The sequence below is a fragment of the Hippocampus bargibanti genome, linkage group LG04, assembly GCF_051943395.1.
Source record: "Hippocampus bargibanti isolate YZ-2025 linkage group LG04, ASM5194339v1, whole genome shotgun sequence".
Lineage (NCBI taxonomy): Eukaryota > Metazoa > Chordata > Actinopteri > Syngnathiformes > Syngnathidae > Hippocampus > Hippocampus bargibanti.
In genome coordinates, this window is record NC_142737.1 from 12,943,798 (window position 1) to 12,964,495 (window position 20,698).

Below are 20,698 nucleotides of genomic sequence, written 5' to 3' on the forward strand. Positions count from 1 at the left end.
GTTAGTACCGATGCTTGTCTGTGACTGTGTAGTGTCCTTGAGAGCTTTAAAAGGCACTTAAAATGTAATGTATTATTATTATTATTATTATTATTATTATTATTATTATTATTATTATTATTATTGTTGTTGTTGTTGTTGTTGTTGTTGTTGTTATTATTATTAACATCTCTGTGTAAGGGTTAGGCTGAATAAGAGAGAGTAAGATTTTTTTTTGCGTTCAGCAAATGTAATGGTTGCGCTAGCACAGGGGTGTAAAATTCATTTTTTTGCCGCGGACCACATTGTAGTTCCGGTTTCCTCTGAAGGGCCATTATGATACTGTGGAAACCATTAGAAGGTTTAATCCTTTCAAATCTGAAGTCCATAATAATAATAATAATACTAAAAATAATACTAAAAATAAAAATAAAAATAAAAATAAAAATAAAAATAAAAATAAAAATAAAAATAAAAATAAAAATAAAAATAAAAATACATATCATTTATAATGACTGTAATTGTGGTTGACATATGACAATTTGAAATTTTGGTTGGGACTTTATCGAGCATCATGGCACTTGATATGCTTGATTTGCTTTCACGGGCCGAATAAAATAATGTGGCGGGCCAGATTTGGCCTTTGGGTCTTGAATTTGACACCTGTGCATCAGCACAAGTCTATGAAAATCAGAGTTGCATTGTCTTAAATGTTCTGAGCAAAATACCAACATTTTGGAGCAGTCTGGACACTTGGCTTAAGAGGAACAGCATGAGAACGTTGAAATACCAGGAAAAAAGTCACACAAAAGCACCAAGTTCCGAAAAGCAAGACAGGAATCAAAGTTCCAAACCATCCGTCGGACATGCTAACCACTAATTCACTCCACCGTCAACCTCTTAGTCGCAAAGTGATTCATGATGGACAGTCAGACTTTTCAGTGTTGTCTTCTAAACTTTGGAGAAAAACAGGAGTGTGCATCCTTTATCATTTCTCTTCCTCATTCTCACCCCCTGAGCAGAACGAAGGCGATGAGGAAGGGCAGCATGATCAATTATAAAGTGTGAACTCTGTCTCAGTGGGACGTCGAACTGCTGGCTGTAGATAAAGCAAAGTTATGACAACCATACACTATCCCTTCATCCATAATAAAGCGCGGAGAGACAAGCACACGCTCCCACCCATAGTCATGTTCCAAAGTACAAGAGAATATTGAAGGCTTCATTCACTTAAATAGTCTTTTTGAAAAAAAAGCTTCATACATCCCACAATAGACTCATTGAAAATGCACTGGAATAAAACATTCTAAATTCTTCTCGACGGCATTGTGATTGGCAGAAGTAGGACATTGTTACAGACAATTTCTTGTGCAGTTGAGTGATTTTGTCGCTTGGAGTTGTAATAGTAAATAATGTTTGTGCCTTAACGTAATTACTCAAAACACGTTGATGGTCAAGTTGCATACAATGAGATTGCTCCACCACACTTGTGCAACGCTGTCTTTGTCTCTGTTTGAATAAACATATGCTAGCAAATGCTTTTAGCATTTATGAACTTATGACTATGAATATATAATACTAATACTAATAATAATACTAATACTAATAATAATACTAATAATAATAAGAAAAAGAAGAGTACTACCATTACTACTACTACTATCAATAATAATAATACTAATAATAATAATAATAATAATAATAAGATTAATAACAATATGATAACACTAATAATAATAATAATAATAATAATAGTTAAAATCATATATCAGAACAACAAGAACAACAACAATAATAATAATGATATAATTATTATATACTATATAATATAGTATATTAATTATATTAAACAACAACAACACTAATAATAATACTACAACAACTACTACTACGACGACGATGACTAATAATAACAATAATAATAATAATAGTAATAATAATAATACCACTACTACCACTACTACTGATGAGGATGATGACGATGATTATTATTATATATCATATTAATTGCTATAATGAAAGTATAATTACAATAATAATAATAATAATAATAATAATTACTCAATAAATAAATACTCTGAAGGGCTTTATAGGTCCGGAAATATAACAATTGTTTGTATTCCAAGCATTTTATACTACCACATGTTTCGGTGTATTAGGCACACCAGAGTATAAGGTGCACCCCCAATGAATGGTTTATTTTCAAACTTTTCCCATATATATGCCGCACTGGACTATAAGGCGCATCTTCAAATAATGGAAAAAGGTTTGCAAATATATATAAATATATAAAAGTTTTCCAAATATAGGGCACAACATATTATAAGGCGCTAGAGTAGAGGCTGGGGTTACGCTCGACTTCTTTTACAGGGTTAAATGGAGTTGGTGACTGCTGACAGCGGCTGCGAGACCTGTTGTGGCCCAATATTACTTCACATATAAGGCGCACCGCCGTATAAGGTGCAAGGTCATCTTTTAAGGAAAATCAAGGCTTTTGGGTGCACCTTTTACATCGGAAAATATGGTAAGGAGGTCCAATATATAGTTCGGTTGAAAAAAAAAATGAGAACACAGATTCATGTATTCCAGTACTACAATGGAATGATGGAAAAAAAGGTTGCAATTTGACTTGCAGTTTGATCATTCCAGTCAAGCTTCTAAAAGAACAGAGCGCTGCCAGCCAGGCAGCCTGAAGAGTGGTCGACAATAGCAGATGTCTGACAGTTCACTGTGAATGTGGCCTAGCAGGCAATCAACAAGACATGACAGCGTGCTCAGCGGGTTGCACCACATTGTTAGCTGCCATAAGCGAGCACGCAGGGAACCTAGTCGGGTGGTGCCTTTTCATTGAAGCCACATGTTTTTAGCACGTATGTTGTGGCTGTTGTCATTTTCTTTTCTATTTGGGACCACAGATTGCACTTCTGCAAAGAGGTGGGATATTTATGAAGCCAACTGCAAATGGGGGAGTGAATATTTTTCAACAATTCAACTAAAACATTGTTGTTGCAGTTAAGTGTCACATCTGCTGTGTCACGCGATTTCTGCAATAATCATAATGCATTTTATTTTTAAGTGCCTTTCCAAGCTACCAATGAATCTTTCCAATCACAAGACAGGCAGAATAAAACCACAGATAAAATTATCAATAAAAAGAAGAGATAAAACTAAACAGAGTATGCCAATTTAAATAGGTGGATTTTGAGATGGGATTTGAAGGTGGGAAGAGAATCGATCATTATGCGAACCACATTAAGGCGAAACTCAGCAATACTGTAATATGCCCGTTGCTTGAAGTCACTTTTTAAACTTTTTAATGTGATTTGCTCCACTCTGACAAAGTAATTACATTCGTGTTCAAAAGAATGTGAATCAACACACATTATTTCCAATTGCTATTAAATTGGTTGGTCAGCTCACTAGAATTAGTAGTGATAGTCTGAGATTTTTTTTTATTACAGTATTTTTCACGCAGCAACTTTTATCACCAGAGACACTGGTTAAATCGGTGCTGCCATTTTGGTTAGCAGTTGAGTTCAGTTGCGCACACTGTTTGATTCTTGTGAATGTTTTTCCCGCGTGAACAATTCAGTCTTTGAACTCAAGTATGTAATTACAGTTATTACTTGTTTTATTCCCTGTGGAAATTTCGCAGAAATGTTGATTTGTCTCGAGTGGATTCGAGTGAAGTAATTGGAGAATGGCATCGATCGGAAGCGCAGCCACTGGCTGGTGGAATATTGTCCGCACTTTAAATAATGTGGAGGAAGGTATGCACTTATTTTGCTCCTTTTTCATCAAAGGCACGTACAGGTCATGAATTGTAAACAAAGCTCTCTTGGAAATGCATTACTATAAAGTAAGTTTAATCACGTCATCTTATGACCAACGGTCACCTTAAGGTATGAACAGGGAGAAATAACTAGCGGAATTCTCACTGTGAAATCGCCAACAGCCCCACCTCGCCCCTGCAAAAATGAAAAAAAAGTTTACTCGTATGACTAAGATCGGGACTTAGTGGACTTCTCGTGTGCTCATTTCTTCTTGCAGTTATTCATATTTAAAATACCTGCCTAATATTATCTTCGAAAATGTATTCTCCTTTAATTCCACAGAGTTCAAAAGCAAATTTCGTTTGCTGAACTGCCGATTTGTTTTTCCCATTTAAATTTTTATAAGGTTTGACATCCAAGAAGACATTTTTTTCTTCCACTTCACGCCCAAAGTTAAAACCACTAACTTTTTTTCCCCACATTGCGCTAATAAAATCCAAGAAGAGGATACCTTGTAAACACCAAATGCACAGAGTAGATTGTTATCAACATGATGTTATATCGATAATTATTTTTGGTTACTTGGAATAGGGCACAAAAAATAAAAGATAAACAACTTTGGGCAATGAACCGCATATACAGTTGTATTCCACTTCACTTCATTCCCATTAAAGTTCAAAGATAGACACAAAAATGAAGTATCGTGAAAATGGGGGAATACATTTAAAAATGAGTTTAACCCACTGCCATGTCTTCCCTTGCGAGACACGCATGGACAATGCAGTGATTAATTGTCCTCCTACCTTACTCGCATGAAGGTCAGAGTGTTACTTACGTCCAGTGTCTCAGCGGCTTAATTTACTCCTCTCACATTATTCAAGTAATGCCCAAAACCAGCCGCCCGCTCCCTGCCGGTAATAGCGAAGGGTTGAGACATATCATATCCTGCCGCGGGCAGTTCAGCTCATCTCCCACTTCATGGTCGTTAAAAATTCACGGTACAGCATTTGTTTTCAACGTCATCTGTGTGCAGTATCTCTTCTCCGGACTGTAATTGCTTATGAAAAAGGCCTACTTGTTCTTGTGCGCTTGTGCAAACGGGACATTGACAAAATTTGCATTGTCTGACACTTTTTGGAAAGATTTTTGAATTTGTTTTGCTACACAATATGCCATAGGTTTTCTTTGTGTCCTCTCTTTATTGTCTAATGTCATGGACGTACCCGTTTCTGGTGCCATAAAATGTGCCATTTTTTTCAAGCAAACTAATGAATGACTACCACTAAAGCAGCATTATTGCATGTAAAACTAAAGAAGCCATCCTTATATACATAATTCATTCACTGCCATTATTCGAGATTTTTGTCTGTGTAGGCACTCAGTTTTACAGGAGTGGCCCATCTAACTCACAACTAAAGTCGTGCTGGTAACTCTGGCCTTGCATATATCCCTATAGAGATATATATGGGGTTACCAGCACAACTTTAAATCACTGATGAAGCTCTTCGGATGAGGAGGGAAACATCCGACACCTTCAAAGAGGTAAAGATGACGGCTAAAGAAAACTTTACATATTGAATTTGGTGTGCGCTCTATATGCAATATGTGGAGTGGATTAAACATTCTAATGGCATCCCTAAATTCATAACGACCCTCGAGAGGAAACCGATGCCACAACGTGGCCCACGGCAAAAAATGACTTTGACACCCCAGATATCAAGGGTACAACGTCGCCCATAAAATCTCAGTCCTTTATTTTTTTCTTCTAAACTCATTCACTGCCAGATGATGTGCAAAAATATGTCATATTTATGACATATTTTTGCACATCATGAGTGTGCTCATCATGACTGAGATTTTATGGGCGACGTTGTACCCTTGATATCTGGGAAGTCATTTTTTTGCCGTGGGCCACGTTGTGGCAACGGTTTCCTCTCGAGGGTCGTTATGAATTTAGGGATGCCATTAGAATGTTTAATCCACTCCACATATTGCATATAGAGCGCACACCAAATTCATGAATAACTCGTTTTCAAATATATAATGCTTGTTATTGTGGTTTATATGGGACAAATTGAAATTTTGGTTCAGACTTTAGCAAGCATCAAGGAACTTGACATGGTTATTTTGCTTTCATTGGCCGTATAAAATGATGTGGCGGGCCAGATTTGGTCCCCGGGCCTTGACTTTGTCACCTATGGTTTACTTGTCTAATTTTCATCAGGATTCCAATTTAAACGTTCTATACTGATATTCTTAACTCTGATATTATATTTTATAAATTAAATTTGACAACTCCTGATGGGCTTTGGATGGCACATGTTAATTCATGTTAGTTTCTAAATGTACCTGTTAATTGCCAAGCAAAATGTCTTGGAACCTTGACTCAAAATTGAGAGAGAATGGAGTGTTGTAACGCTAAAATGATACGATTGCATTTGAGAAAAAAGACAGGACTGGGAGTTGTACTCATAAATGGTTCAATTTTGTATTTCCTCAACAACTCACCTCATTTATGAGGATCCAGTGACAGTCAAAGGCCACCAAGTTTGTCTCGACAACCTGAAACACAAGAAAATACAACATTTGCATTTAAAACACGTGCGATGGGAAATTGTATCTCGGAAGCTGCATCGTTCATCATTGCGTAGTAATGGAAATTAAGGACAAATACTGTCAAGTTATTTTTTTTCAAGACTTGTTAGTGCAGATGGTTGATCGCACAATTTATGGGGGGAAAATGTGGGCTTTGGTGCTGAAGACTAAACAGCAAATAGGTGAGTTTATTGTATGTTCAAATAACAGAAGATATGCTAAGAAAAAAAAAATACAAATTCACAAATGTCTAAATTTGAATAAGCACAGGTTAATTTTACTTTGTTACTCTACTTTAATGGCGAATTGTAAACATTTTTTGGGAAAAAATGTATCTCCGGTCAGTGAACTTATTCATGAAAGCCAGATTCACGTCAAATGTGTTGTGGCTGGGACTGTTTGTACTATATACACTAGTATACTTATACTTCTGTACTAAGTGTGAGTCTTAGTGTGAGGTTCAGTTACCATGAAACGTGTTTCGGTGACACTTGTACAAAAGGAAAGTACAATTTCTCCTGATCAGTGAAAACCTTTAAATACCGTTCCTATTCATATTTACTTATATTGTAATCGTGTGCCCCCTTGTGCCATCAACCTCCCACACTCAGCATATCCTCTCGTTTATCATTCGCTATAATTGCTTTGTCGCCTGTATATCATAAAACACTTTTTTCGGCCGTAAACAAAAAGCAACAGCTGGAGAGGGTGACGGTGTGTGGCTAATAGCGCTTTAATCTCCCACAGCGTCTCCATAAAACTTCATCATCGTAACACTGACGGTAGCCATAAAGCATTCTGTCCTCGGATGGAAAGAACGAGACTGGACGGAGAGTGATGACTTACAATTAAATGCAAGATCTTCATCTTAATTTTTCTTTATGGGCCATGCAGTATGTTTCCACTCATTCACTAGTAGACCATAAAATGTGATTTTGAAGACAACTGCGCTTGTATCTGATGCTTTCATTCCACAATAAACAGCTTTGATGTCAATTTCTGCGCTTGCAAAAATGGTTATTATGTGAAAAAATGTATGCAGGGTGTCGTAAAAAAACAACTCCTGTATGTGATGTTGTGTTTGCTGGTGTGTGGGTGTGCACCAGTGCAAGCGTTTCCAGTTTATTCCATTACAACCTCCCAGTGGCAGCCGCCTGGACAGATGTTTGCAGCTAATGAGAGACAGGACGCACTCTTATAACACCACCCATGACTCCTCCGGGGCTAAAGCTCTTCAGTTATGGATACAAATGTGTGCCATTGCTAAACAAGCAAAGATGCTGCATTATTGCTGAGCCCTCAGTACACTTTTTTCATATTCCATACTCAAGCAGTACAGTGGCAACTCTACTTACAAAATTAATTGTTTTTGGAAGAAATTTGTAAGTTAGAAAATTTGTGTATGTTGATACGCATTTTGTATGTAGATGGTCTAATCAGTTCCAGCAACAACAACAAAAAATCTGACATAATTGTTTTTGAAAGTATAAAAAAGCACCAAAATATATAAAAAGAAAATGTAACAGTTAGATGATTGTAAAACAAATGAGAGTTGAGCAATGTAAACAACATAGAATAAAGAATACACATGATTGTCATTTTAATTTTAACTGTGTCATTGTTGTTTTTTTTACCACTTTATTTCATGTTCTCCTTCAGACGTAGATTTTGCCTAGTGTTCATAAATAACTTAACCAAGGACATTTTGTAGGATAATGTATTTTCCGGTGTATAAGGCGCACCCAAAAGCCTTGATTTTCTTCAAAAAATGACCCTGCGCCTTATATGCAGGTGCACTTTCACGTGAAGTAATATTGATCCACCAGAGGGCTCGCAACGACTGTCAGCAGTCACCGACTACAATTTCCCCTGTAGAAGAAGTGGTGCTTAACCCCATCCTCTACCATAGCACCGTATAATTAGTGTGCCTTATATTTGGAAAACTTTTATATATGTATACATCATATTTGGAAAACTTTTTTCATTCATTGAAGGTGTCTTATAGTCCAGTGCGCCTTATATATGGAAAAAGTTTAAAAATCCACAAAAAAAGTACAACTCCACAAAAAAAATCCATTCATTGGGGGTGCACCACTTCAAAATCATCTTTCATTATCCTTCAAAAAAAAGTATATACATGATTTAATTGGGATAAATGCACTGGGCTTATGTGCATGCATATGTAGCAGAGTCTCTGTACTGCACTCACAAGGTATCCTAAATTTAGCTTTGACCTGAAACCCGAAAAAGTGAATCTCGCAGTCAAGATTTAACACTAACATATTCATGTGACACTATTAAAAAGTTTCATGGCATCGATGCTTTTTTGAGCATAAAAACTGCCAATAGCTGATCCCCCCCCCCTCAATAGCTAAAGGATGGGCTCTCCACATAAAATAATGCAAATAGGTGATTTTGCGAATCGACGAGGGTTCTCTGTATACAACCAGAACCCTTCAAGCTATTCATTCTGTCTAAGTAGTGCAATCTCTGGTATGAGTGTGCGTCATAAAGGAATCATCTTCAGCACCATCTTGGAAAAACTGTGAAACTTTTTCAATCTTGCTTGTGTCCAACAGGAAAAAAACAGGTCCTGCTTCGTTCCAGACTAACTCATCTCGCCGCCATCCATGCATAATACGCGCTGCTGTAGCAATGCTTTTTTGCATATGGATGAAATAGGTAGCCATGGTAGAATGACTTTTCGATAAATTCCCCGGTGCATTTAATATCCCTCATCCTCCACTGCAGGAGGAGGATAACAATAAAGCATGCAGGGGATGACGATGGACTACAGAGGAAAGATCAGCGCAACAGGGCTTGGACCACAGAGGATACACAACGAGCCACACATTCCTGGCGACTGCAACTGTGAGGCCCAAGGCCTCTGGGCCAAACAGGCATCCTAAAAGAGGAAGAAGTTGAATTTCTTCAGTAGGAGCACCACCAGTGTGTAGTTCCCAGTACATGCTGCTCTCCTGGCGGGAGGTGCATCCAAGCTGTAAACACGCCAGGCATCTTTGATTCGGTTGTGGAGAGGAGGAGGAGGAACAAGCTGTTTTCCGTTATAGATAATCTCAACGACTCCCACTCACGGGCAACTTGACGGACTGCAGGGCACTTCAGTCCTGTGGACTGCAGAACCAAACTATCTTGCCCTTTTTCAGTGCTAACTAAAAACCAACACTTTTGCCATGATTATGTGAAGATGGTGGAGGTAAGAAGTACACCAACCACGTTTTCACCTTCTGCGGTCGGATCAGAGGTCCATTTACTACGGCTTGTCTTCTTTTCTTCTCTTTTCCTTTCAGGGGTCGCCACAGCGAATCAGTGTCCTCCATCTAACCCTGTTATGTGCACCCTTTTCTCTCACACCAGCTACCTTCATATCCTCTTTCACAACATCCATAAATCTCCTCTTTGGTCTTCCTCTCTGTCTCCTGCCTTGCAATTCAAGGCTCACTATTTGCTACGGCTTGAAAACGTTAATATTTGCTGATCCTTGTGTGTAAAGACAACTATGGACTGAGGGTATCATTTCCAGGTTGGAAATGTCTAGCTTCCAAGATACTTTCAGAAGCGCCTTTTGACATTGCTTGTGAAATAATTACTGTCATTTCTCCACCTTCTCTTCCCCGTGTTGCTGTTTTTGTACAAAGTGCACAGACCGAATATCAAAGAATCTAAAGGAAGTCCACTTTGTTATTCATACTCGAGAAACTTCCATCACGGAACTTGTAAATAGGTGTCTTTTTTGTATGGAAGTAAGTGGCAAGTGAGAGGGAGGAAGTTCAACTTGTGAGGTAGTATCACAGCTGTAACAAGTGCAAAGTACCACCATCAATTTTATGCTATCGATGGAACTTGTAAGATCAGGAGGTACTTGTCCCCTGCCTCTTTTATGCATCACTGTTTGTATAAAAGGATAGAACGGGGGTGACTAAATCAACCCCAAAATCTTCAGCACCGGCACAGAAAGGTAGTGCAAATTTCAGCTGGCAATTTTCACCCCTTAGACGTGCAAATAGTATCCAAAGTCCCTTTTCCCATTTCCTATACAAAATATAAATTTTCCACAATGTCGCGGTGACACTGTTCTGTATAAGCAGCACTGACACGGAATGGAAGTGTAAAGTTGAATTGTGCAACGGTAGCCTCATTTTCCTTGCCTTGAGCTGACGCTGACCTACCTTTCTTTTTCTTTTGTGCCAAATTTCTATTCTATATAAAAGCATAGCAACTACACCGACAAAGAAGCTTGAATCGACAATATAACCATATCTAGAGCTGCATCATGTGCTTTCTTGTTCCAAATCAATGACAGTGAAAAAAAGGAAATACAAGATGGCGCCCGGGTAGGCAGCCGTCAGCAAATGCTCTCACGAGCTTTGTCTGTTTTGTTTTTTTTTTTTTTTTTTCTTTGAGTTGTTGTGTGTCATATGTAACGGATACGGATTGTTTTTCAGCATTTTTGTCCACAACATTTATCAAGGAGGAGAATGTGGAAAGCAGTTGCGCCTTTTCGGCAGCCAGCACTATATTTGATTGGGAGGAATGTAACTGCCATTTCGCTGTGATCGCTGGACAACAATGGGGCAATTGTGCTTTTTTTGCATCATAATGGGAAGCATTTTCACAGCCTCGCTTTGGTCAACGGAAAGGTCAGTGCTGTTGGACAGTCTGCAGCTGGATGGATGCTTGGTGTGAGGAACCCCCGATAACAATGAAGGAGCGCCAGCACAGATCGCCGATGCGTATGTGGAACTGTCACGGCCTGGAATTGAAGCGGATTTACGTGGGGCAGGAGATGTGAGATACTCTCTTTTAGTCAGTGGATGCTACAGTTTGTCTTTCAATATTTAGCTTGCAGCAGACGTGCATATTTCACCATGCCATTTGCTTCTTCAAGAGGGTACAGAACAAAGAGGGTACAGAAAGTGCTTAAGATTGAATGGCTGTTTTTTTGTGTTGTGTCACATAATTTGTTATTTAGTTTTTATTTTGTTGTTGTTTTGACATCAAGATGGCACCGTGAGAGTGTCTGCCTTTACAGCAGGACCTATTTTTATCTTTTTCTACCTCTTCATTTCCTTTCTTTCCTCTTACTTTCATCACATTGCTGCTGTGAAATGTAAATTTCTACACTGCGAGACAAATAATGGTTAATCCAATCCAATCCAATGCAATCCATCCAATCCAGTGAACAAAACACACAGACTGAACCCTTTAAGGAACATCGGTTAGTACAGTCAACATTTTATTATTGCACGTAAGGGTTCATAATCATCGTCTGAAGCTTTTGTGTCTGCTTGTAGAGGAAGACAAGCAAATGCTGCAAATGCTGCAGCGGCTGTTTTCGAAGGAAGATTCGGCATGGCTTTTCTTAATGTACTGCAAATTGAAAACAAGATTAATTGTAATTTAATGCAATGCTCTATTTGTGATCAAATATTGCAATTAGCCCGCAGGCCAAGCCTTCCATTATCTCCATATCAATGCTTCCCACTTTTGCACACAAACACAAGCGCGAGATGAACGCACAACAAAATGTGGGATGCATTTTTTTGACATTCAACTCATTAAGCGCTCTCGCTGCTGATCCACTTCCGATTTGGTTGACCTTGGAAAGCAATTTCCCATTGAGATCCATTATCCTGAAAATAATCTTAAGATTCCAATTTGCCGGCATCATGAAACTCAGATAGAGCTGTAACCTCATCATACATAAATTAAGATTTATTGTATTTATTTTTATTATGGAAATTTATTACTCTCTTTGATGATGAAATTTTAATGGTTGAACAAATATTACTATTATGCTTCTGTCAAGCACAATTAAAGCATGAGTACTTTTATTTTATTTTGATTTTGATCATATACGGCAGGTAATTTTTTTTAATAGCTCAGACTGTCCATTAAGAATAAATAAATCTAAGGTTGTAACTTAAAAATGTGCCCACAAATTGAACTCCTATTCAGTCAGTGAGGCATTATCAAAGAAGGAGTAGTTTACTTTTATTTTACTTTTATTAGATCTACTCACAAATTATATCACAAAATGCACATTCCAGATGAAAACGGATATTTCTAAAATGGAATACAGGTGATCTTAAATTGAATTTCTTTTAACTGATGAAGTAACTTGTCCAATGGTTAACTGCGCCGTAATTCTGCACAATTCGCTGCTTTCTAACAAGGAGGTGAATGGCAAAACTTTCATTTTTTTATTTCCACTTCAATTCTTTTGTATCTTGTTCTATTTTCTCTATTGCACGCAACCTAACTAATGTAAGTACATGACACTTGGTGGCCACTTCCACTCACTGAATATTCTTTTGATTCATTTTTGTGTGTCAATTGTTGGATGTTATCTTGGTCTTAGAATGTGAAACTATGAATACACATGATAACCAGGCCTACCTCAATTCCATGTATAACAAGACAAGGAAATGGCTGATTCACAGATGAAATACTTGAGTGTAGATACATCATCATGCATGGTTGATTTTTAATTTTTTTTTTGTGGGGGGGCTAAGAATGGTTGTGAAGAATGTTGAACTGCACATATTCTTAAAAAATGGTCACAATAATACACACAAATCTGGTAGAGATCCTATTTAGACTTTAAGCATGCTATTGTTTCAAATACAGGATCCATCACCATGGTGCAACAACACATTTGAGTATTTGAAATGCAAGGCACTACACTTATGGACAATTAATGATGCGACAAGCAAACAAACGTGCATTACGGGAAATATTTGATTGTTTTGACGCAACAAAAATACTAATTATGTTCAACTCCATGGATGGAAAAATAACATGCATTTGTCAGAATATAGGCGACATTACACGCAGCCACCTGCTGTCAGAAATATTCAAACAATCATATGGCAGTGTGTTTTCATTGTTGATAGGAGGCACATTCTGCTTCGCTTTCACAATTCATTTCACAATTTAAGACAGTCCCCAGCTGCTATAATAACAGGTTAGAACTGTGCTTTCATCAAAACACTTCAAGGATCAGGGAATATGGCACAATTATGTTTTCACTTTTTTTTTGTTTGTTTCAATTAATTCAATGAGCTTGCCCTGTCTCACGCTCGTGTTTCAGGCCTGATTAGGCTCTGTACATGGCTGGGACAAAGGTGAATTCAACGCTGCTGTGACAACTTGAAACATCTTGGCTACTTATTGAAAGTCGAACTGTGGGAAGAATAGAGCACTGAACAATATACTAAATGTTTTTTAAGGTGTAGAGGCAGCAGTTCATAGATGAGACTGTGGGATGAATTGACTAAAGCAGGGGTGTCAAACTCATTTTTTGCCACTTGCCACATTGTAGTTATGGTTTCCTCTTGAGGGCCATTATGAATGTGGGGAAACCATTGGAATGTTTCATCTCCCCCACATATTACATATAGAGCGCACAACAAATTAATGAATAGCTAGTTGTAAAATCTGTAGTAAAAATTATGACTGTTATTGTGGTTTATATATGACAATTAGAAATTTTGGTTCATTGGACTTTAGCAAGCATTATGGCACTTGACATGCTTGATTTGCTTTTGCGGGCCGAATAAAATGAGGTTGTGGGCCAGATTTGGCCCCCGCGCCTTGACTTTGACACCGATGCAAGGGGCAGGGTGCTGACTGGCTCATGTCAATGTGCGCAAAACGTCACCTAGCTCTGCTTAACTTTTTTACTTGACGTCATCGTTGGTGTTTTGCACATGGGGAGAATGTGATGTTTGTGCACGACAGTGCCTCTGTCTGTTGAAAGTGGCTCTGGATTTTCATCCAGTATTGTCGTCACGTCATGTGCTGAGGAACTGTGTGTGTGGTGGAGATGTTTTCTATGTAAATTAGAACAATTGTTACATAACAGTAGGAAGTACTGTAAATGTATGGTAACTCATTCAGAGACAGATTTCCATTAAAAAAAATGACATGGTCATTTGATTTCAAATATGATGGGAATGCAGGCACTCGAGAGACACAACTATCTGTGCACAGCCCTTAAACATGTTTTAATAATAATAATAATATTAATAATAATAATAATAATAATAATAATAATAATAATAATACATTTCATTTATCAACGCCTTTCAAAACTCTCAAGTACACTTTACAGTTTTCTGAAATATCCATAAATCCATCTAATTTACGTTCAATCCTGTTGTCAAAAGGGGACATCATCAAAAGAGGTACAGGCACTCTCGTCTCAGGGGGAAGGAGCTTATCGGTGGTACAATATTGTACAGAGTGATGCCCTACATTATCATCAAAATGCATTGAAGTGAATTGAACTAATGGAGTGTGGTGATGATGTACATTAAAAAAATCACTAAATGTGCACACAAAAGATTTAGCCCCCATACAGAGCTGTGATAATAATATTGTGACGAAAAAAGGCATTCAGCATTTTTTTACCAAATGCATACCAATGTAGGGTTTGATTTAGGCTGTTTTTGTTTCACGTTAGTCCTTTTAAATATATATATATATATATATATATATATATATATATATATAACCAAATACATATTCTCGTTTTTTTCGCCGTTAATTTCCTGTTGGGGCTGCAGTTGGCGGAAAGCACAATTTTAATTGGATGACACTGACCTAGGTTGGCCGAAAGCGCCTTTTTGATTGGATGATACTGGCCGTCATGTTAAAACAGGTAAACGCCCCTTTAAATGAGCCCAACGAGTGCACTTCAGCTTGAATGCACCGGAGCATTTGCCTTTGAGGAGAGAAAAGGTTCTGATTCTAATTTGCAATGAAACAATACCATTGATGAAACTGTCGAATGTCAGTGACATTTTAACAAGCCCCATGTTAACGTTAGCATAAATATACTTCTGCAAGAAGATATTGCAGATAGCAAGTGTGGAAGCTTATGAGCCGTGTGCAGGCTAGCTAGCAGTAACTTCGCGTATGGAGCCGGCATGTTGACTTTCATTCCGATCGTTCCGCTGGATTTTTACCAATCACGAGGAACGGAAAACCATTCATGTTAACGGTGAGTACTATCACAGTTATTTAAAATAATACATTCTGACATTTTGTTGAAAAGTGGCCGCGCGTGTGTGCGCGCGTGCACGCGAGCGTTTGTATGTGCGCGTGTGCGTGTGTGTGGCTCTCGCTGAAAAACATTTCTAAATATTTTACTTTTATGGCTCTCTTAGTCAAAAAGGTTCCGACCCCTGATTTAACCAATCACATTTCAGCCATAATTTGTTACAAAGGTGAGAAATCTACCTGGACACCTTAAAAATCAGTTCCATGTCGCCATGTCGCATCAAGTGTGTCCGTCAAAATGTTGCTCTAACCAATCAGATTTGGAGTTGGCACCAAAAGGTACCAATGCCTTCTTGAACGCGCTTGTCAACGTCAGTTTTCACAAGTCATAGTCATAGTATCACAAGCCGCTAGTGACAAGAGTATACAGGCCAGAGCTAGCACGCTGTATCTGTAGAGAGCTGCATAAGTAAATACATTTTTGTGTTTGATTTAATCGTTGATTTGTTCAACCGACAATGGCTGAAGGACCAGAATAAATGGATTTGGTTAGAGATTTATTGTTCAAGCCATTTTCAAGAGGAACTTTTCAAGAAAAAAAGGACATCATTAAAAGATCGGTCAAATATTTCCTGGCTAATGGTACTCTCTAGACCAGGGGTGGGCAAACTTTTTGACTCGCGGGCCGCATTGGGTTCTAAAATTTGACAGAGGGGCCGGGCCAGGAGCATTTGGAGGGAGTGTTTGGGCCGGAAATACTCCGAACAAGTTATGTCCATAATTTATAAAATCACTTCAAATGACTTCGACTGAGCGTATTTTACAAAGATTCCACAGCATATAGCTATAGTTTACGTTTTAAGACTTGCGCTGAATATATGAAGTCTTGTTTTCGAGTTGATGACGATCCCCATGTGACGTCACGTTTGGACCGCCCTGACCGAGAAAGCGACATACAATGCATTTTGGGTACTTTGTTTAGTCTGAAAACTTCGTGTTAATCCGTGTTGATGGCGAAATTAGAAGGAAAACACATAAATAACGCCATGGTGAATCGTTGTGTGTTGCACCAAGACAACTATTTGATATTCGCTGACACAAATTCCCAGCTGACAAATCAGCCCATTTCCAACGGAGCTTGGGCGCAATCTTCTGCTTTTTCTGGGTGCTACATTGCTGTCATTGACGGCTCGAATTGATATGGGAGGACTCCTAGAATCAATTGCAAACATTTATGCTTTCCTCTTCAGAAGAACAAGAACAAGAAAACATCTTCTCCGAATCTGAAGCCATTGTTTTGATTCTCGAGCAACCTTCTGAAACTGGCCATTTCCGGATTCATTTTGAAGTCATTTTTATTGGTGTTTTTCATTTAACTAAAAATATCAGCCTGCCTGATTTGGGTATTTTAGATGCTATAAAACGTTTTTCTGATGTCAGTGGGAAACAAAAACAAAAAATGGTGCCGGTTGTCCTTTAAATGTAGTATGTACAAACCTCATAGCACAGTAAAAACACTACAACCCAATTTATTAACTGTCTTTCAAATGTGAAAAATATCCCTGATCAGTTAATAAATTTGTCTCAAGGAATATGCAAGATATGGCATTTACAAACTATTTCGCAGATACTTGGAGGAGGAAATGGAAATAGATTAAAATAACATATGCACTGTGATTTATCAAGATTGAGTCTGTTTTTAAGTTTCCATCGAAGGGGCAAAGAAATCAACATTTATTGAAAAATGGAATCACTTTCAACATTCAAAACATATTATTACACAACGAAATATTCAAGCTCAATAATACCTACTTGTGTTAAATTCCGCCAAATCATAGATGGTTTGTCCTGACCGCGCGCTCAACAAACTCCTCACTGACGCTCTCGCCTTCACGCGCTAACAAAACACGTGTACCGTCGCCGAGCACACAAACATAGACTACCTGCAGTTGAAATTTGCATACTCGGCTCGGCAGCCAATCAGAAGCCTGCTTCTTTCTTCCGGACTTTCGCAAGCGTTACAAAGTCGTGCAATTGCATGTCATTTTCCAAAATAGATGCACAGAACCTCAAACTAGAAGAAAGATTCAAAAGAAGCTAACAACATATGTGACGCTACAAAACGTAAATTTACATTAAACCGTGACTGTAAAGTGTACGTGAGACTTATGAAAGGGGCTTAGTGGCTCGTAGGAATCAATGCAAACGTTGCATTGTGCACCACAATGTCAATCGACTACTGTAGCAAAATTTACAGCCATGCGCATTTGCCGTAAATTAAGCAAGGTAGCATTTGTAGTTGGTGCATTCTTGATTTAAAAAAAACTTTATACTTTGTGACAATGTTTCTTAATGGGATTGGTCTCATTTTGCTTCAAGTTGGGAAAAATGGGGCAGGCAACTTTTCAGTTATCTGCCCTGTTGTTCGCTAGCTTTTTGTCATGAGTTTTAGACACTGTTTGTACTATAATTTGGGCAAGTTCGGCGGGCCGGATTGAAAAGCCTAACGGGCCGTATGTGGCCCGCGGGCCGTAGTTTGCCCATGGCTGCTCTAGACTCTTTTCAGTCTGTATTGATTGAGACGTAGCACTACTGAAGGCCGAGTGATGAAATCCATGGCCTGCCACTGTACTACACACACCAATAAGACACGTTAGAGTCTTCAATGAACCTCAAAGTAAAATCCAAATGAGGAGGCTTAGATTCAAATAGCCTGACTTGATAGAACATTTGTACTTGACAAATTGCAATCCACAGCTGACATTGATTGTACTCTGGGCTCCTCATATTTGCTGTTGAGTAAATAAGACATTTAGAAATGAACAATCAATCGCTAGACAAATATATGGTAGTGTCTTGATTGGTATTATGTAACTATAATGACGGCGGACTGCATGACAAAAGTTAAATCATTCATTGAGTTTTTTTCAGATATACAGTTAAGTGTGGCCCCCGCCTCGTGCCCGAAGAGAGCTGAGAGAGGCTCCAGCACCCGCCGCGATCCTAATGAGGAATAAGCGGGACGGAAAATGGATGGATGGATGGATGGTCACGAATGTGGTTAGCTCTGTTGCGCAGCGCATATTTGATTGCTTTGTGAAGTTGGAATATTGGCATTATTGGGTTTGGCTACATTTTGGCCAAATTCCTTTTAATTGAAAAGTGTAAATAACAAATGTGTTTAACTCATTCATTGCTAGATGTGCAAAAATGTGTCCACTGCAGTGCAAGGGTTTTTGTCATTTTCACTCAAATTGCAGGACCCACAGAATGTTGAGTTTTAAGACTACATAAACATTCTATGCAGCATAAGAAACCTTAGACTCTCTTCTTTCATCCGAAAAAAAGAGTTAATTCCCAAGTACAAGAGGCAATTGCCGCCTCCTCGTGGGTGGGATAAAAATTGCCAGATGTTCGACCAGTGCTTTATCAGCACTCCCCTGGAAGAAAAAACAAATCCCGAACAAATTCGTCAATGGCGCTCCATGTCATATTTTTCATTCCCAAATAAATTCGGGAATGATAGCAAATAAGTTAATGCAAGTATGTCTGCTAATAATGTCACACTTGACTCTATCACTTGATTTTCACACGCAATAATTTGTCGTTTCAAAGCAACTTACGGCCATTTCCTCTTATATTCATTTAAAATCAACAACAATGAAAATTGTGACTTCTTATGAAAAAATTCTCGTTAATAAAATTAAGTTATGACAAAAAAACAAAGACAAAAATGGTATGACCTCAATCAAATTGAAGAATAGTGTTTGTGGCGCGACATGCAGTAAACACGAGGCAGCCATTTTTTTTTGGGGGGGGGGGGGGCATGGCTGTCAGATAACTCGACAATACATGCTGTCACTATCGTAAAAGCTTTGCAAAACTTTTTTTCTTTTTTTGTGTGTGTAGGTGGTTGACTTCTTTACAAAAGAAAAGCTTCTGTTCAAAAAATGGGATAACTGCAACATGACAGATATGGTCTGTAGTGAATAGCAAGCACCGTGAAACGTATCATGTGGCTTGAGTGGGCCAGTAAACACTGGAGGGTGACTCAAATAGCCTGCTGATGCCTTTTTTTTTTACAAGAACGGCCAGCAATTTCTTACTGGGACCCAAACATATGAAAAATAAATACCCAGTTGTGTTCAAAATAATTATGTTTTAAAAAGACAGGACAGCAATTAGCAATGCCGTCCGCTCATCCTGGGCTGGAATACAAATCCATGGGTACTTCAAATTCGGTGATCCCATGATACAAATCTTAATTCAATCAATCAACGTTAACTCCACTTTGAAATATGGCGAACTTCATGACTCAGTCACCGCATAGCATCGATTAGCGCAACAAGTTGTGATTTACACATTGTAAATATGTTGGTTATGTTGAACTTGGCATTTATGACCGTTTATGACATTTTGTTCTGTGAAGCATCATAGTCAGTAAGGCGTTCATATGGGCCCATTTTAAGGTTTGAATGTAAACGACGAGATAAACAAATGAAGATAATTAAATTGCGATTGGTCTCATGTAGTGTGTAGTGAGACATCTCAACTGAAAGACAGACTATTTTCTCACTGAGGCGCCCAGTTTAGCCTGGGTTGTTCTTGGTAGGTGGAGAGTCTTTTCCGAAACAAATTAGTATATATCAGAGTTCTAACATGTAGTATGGCATTATATACTTCCCTTTGAAAGCAACATATGTTTCGACCGTGAAGTTACTTTTTAGTTCAAAAAATAATTTGATTTACTCATGTAGTGGAGGGATGGAAGAACAAAATTAAAGTCAAATGAGGTTATTTGCACATCGTCACCACAAATAGCTAAATTACCAAGCTAAATAAACAATGTATGCTATAGATTTTTTTCCATGCCTGATTTTAATAAACTCCTGAGTTTATTACGCAAAACAAAACTAACCTCCAAAATGGCCCAAATAGCATTGATTCATTCACTGCCATTCCCAAATTTATTTGGGAATTGAAATTATAACGTGGCGCGCCATTCCTGAATTTGTTCAGGTTTTGGTATTTCCTGCGGAGGGTGCCGATAAAGCGTTGGCCTGACCTCTGGCAACGTTTTCCCTTCCACAAGGGGGCAGCATTTCCCTTTTTCCCCATGTTGACATGTTTAACATTTCCTGTTGTTAAAGCGCTATATAAATCAATATGTACGTATTGTATTTTGTACAAACACCCCCATTTCAAGCTCATATAACTCCAGACCCATATAACTTAGGAATTAACTCTTCTTTTCTGATGAAAGAAGATAGTCTAAAGTTTCTAACTGTGATTTGAAAGTTTAGTTAGCCCTAACACTCAAAATT

The 20,698-nt window shown here is 38.2% G+C and overlaps 1 protein-coding gene across 7 annotated transcripts in view; it reads right to left on the minus strand.

Moving 5' to 3' along the window:
• Positions 1–20,698, minus strand: part of grid2 (glutamate receptor, ionotropic, delta 2) — a 493,088-nt gene that overhangs the window by 180,202 nt on the left and 292,188 nt on the right. For all 7 annotated transcript variants that reach the window (XR_016114686.1, XM_088994116.1, XM_088994120.1 and 4 more), the window contains one exon: positions 6,261–6,314. Coding sequence is in view for 6 of the 7 variants with exons in the window: in XM_088994116.1 (XP_088850242.1) it covers positions 6,261–6,314 (54 nt within the window). In the remaining variant the exon portion in view is untranslated. The remainder of the gene's footprint in view (positions 1–6,260; positions 6,315–20,698) is intronic.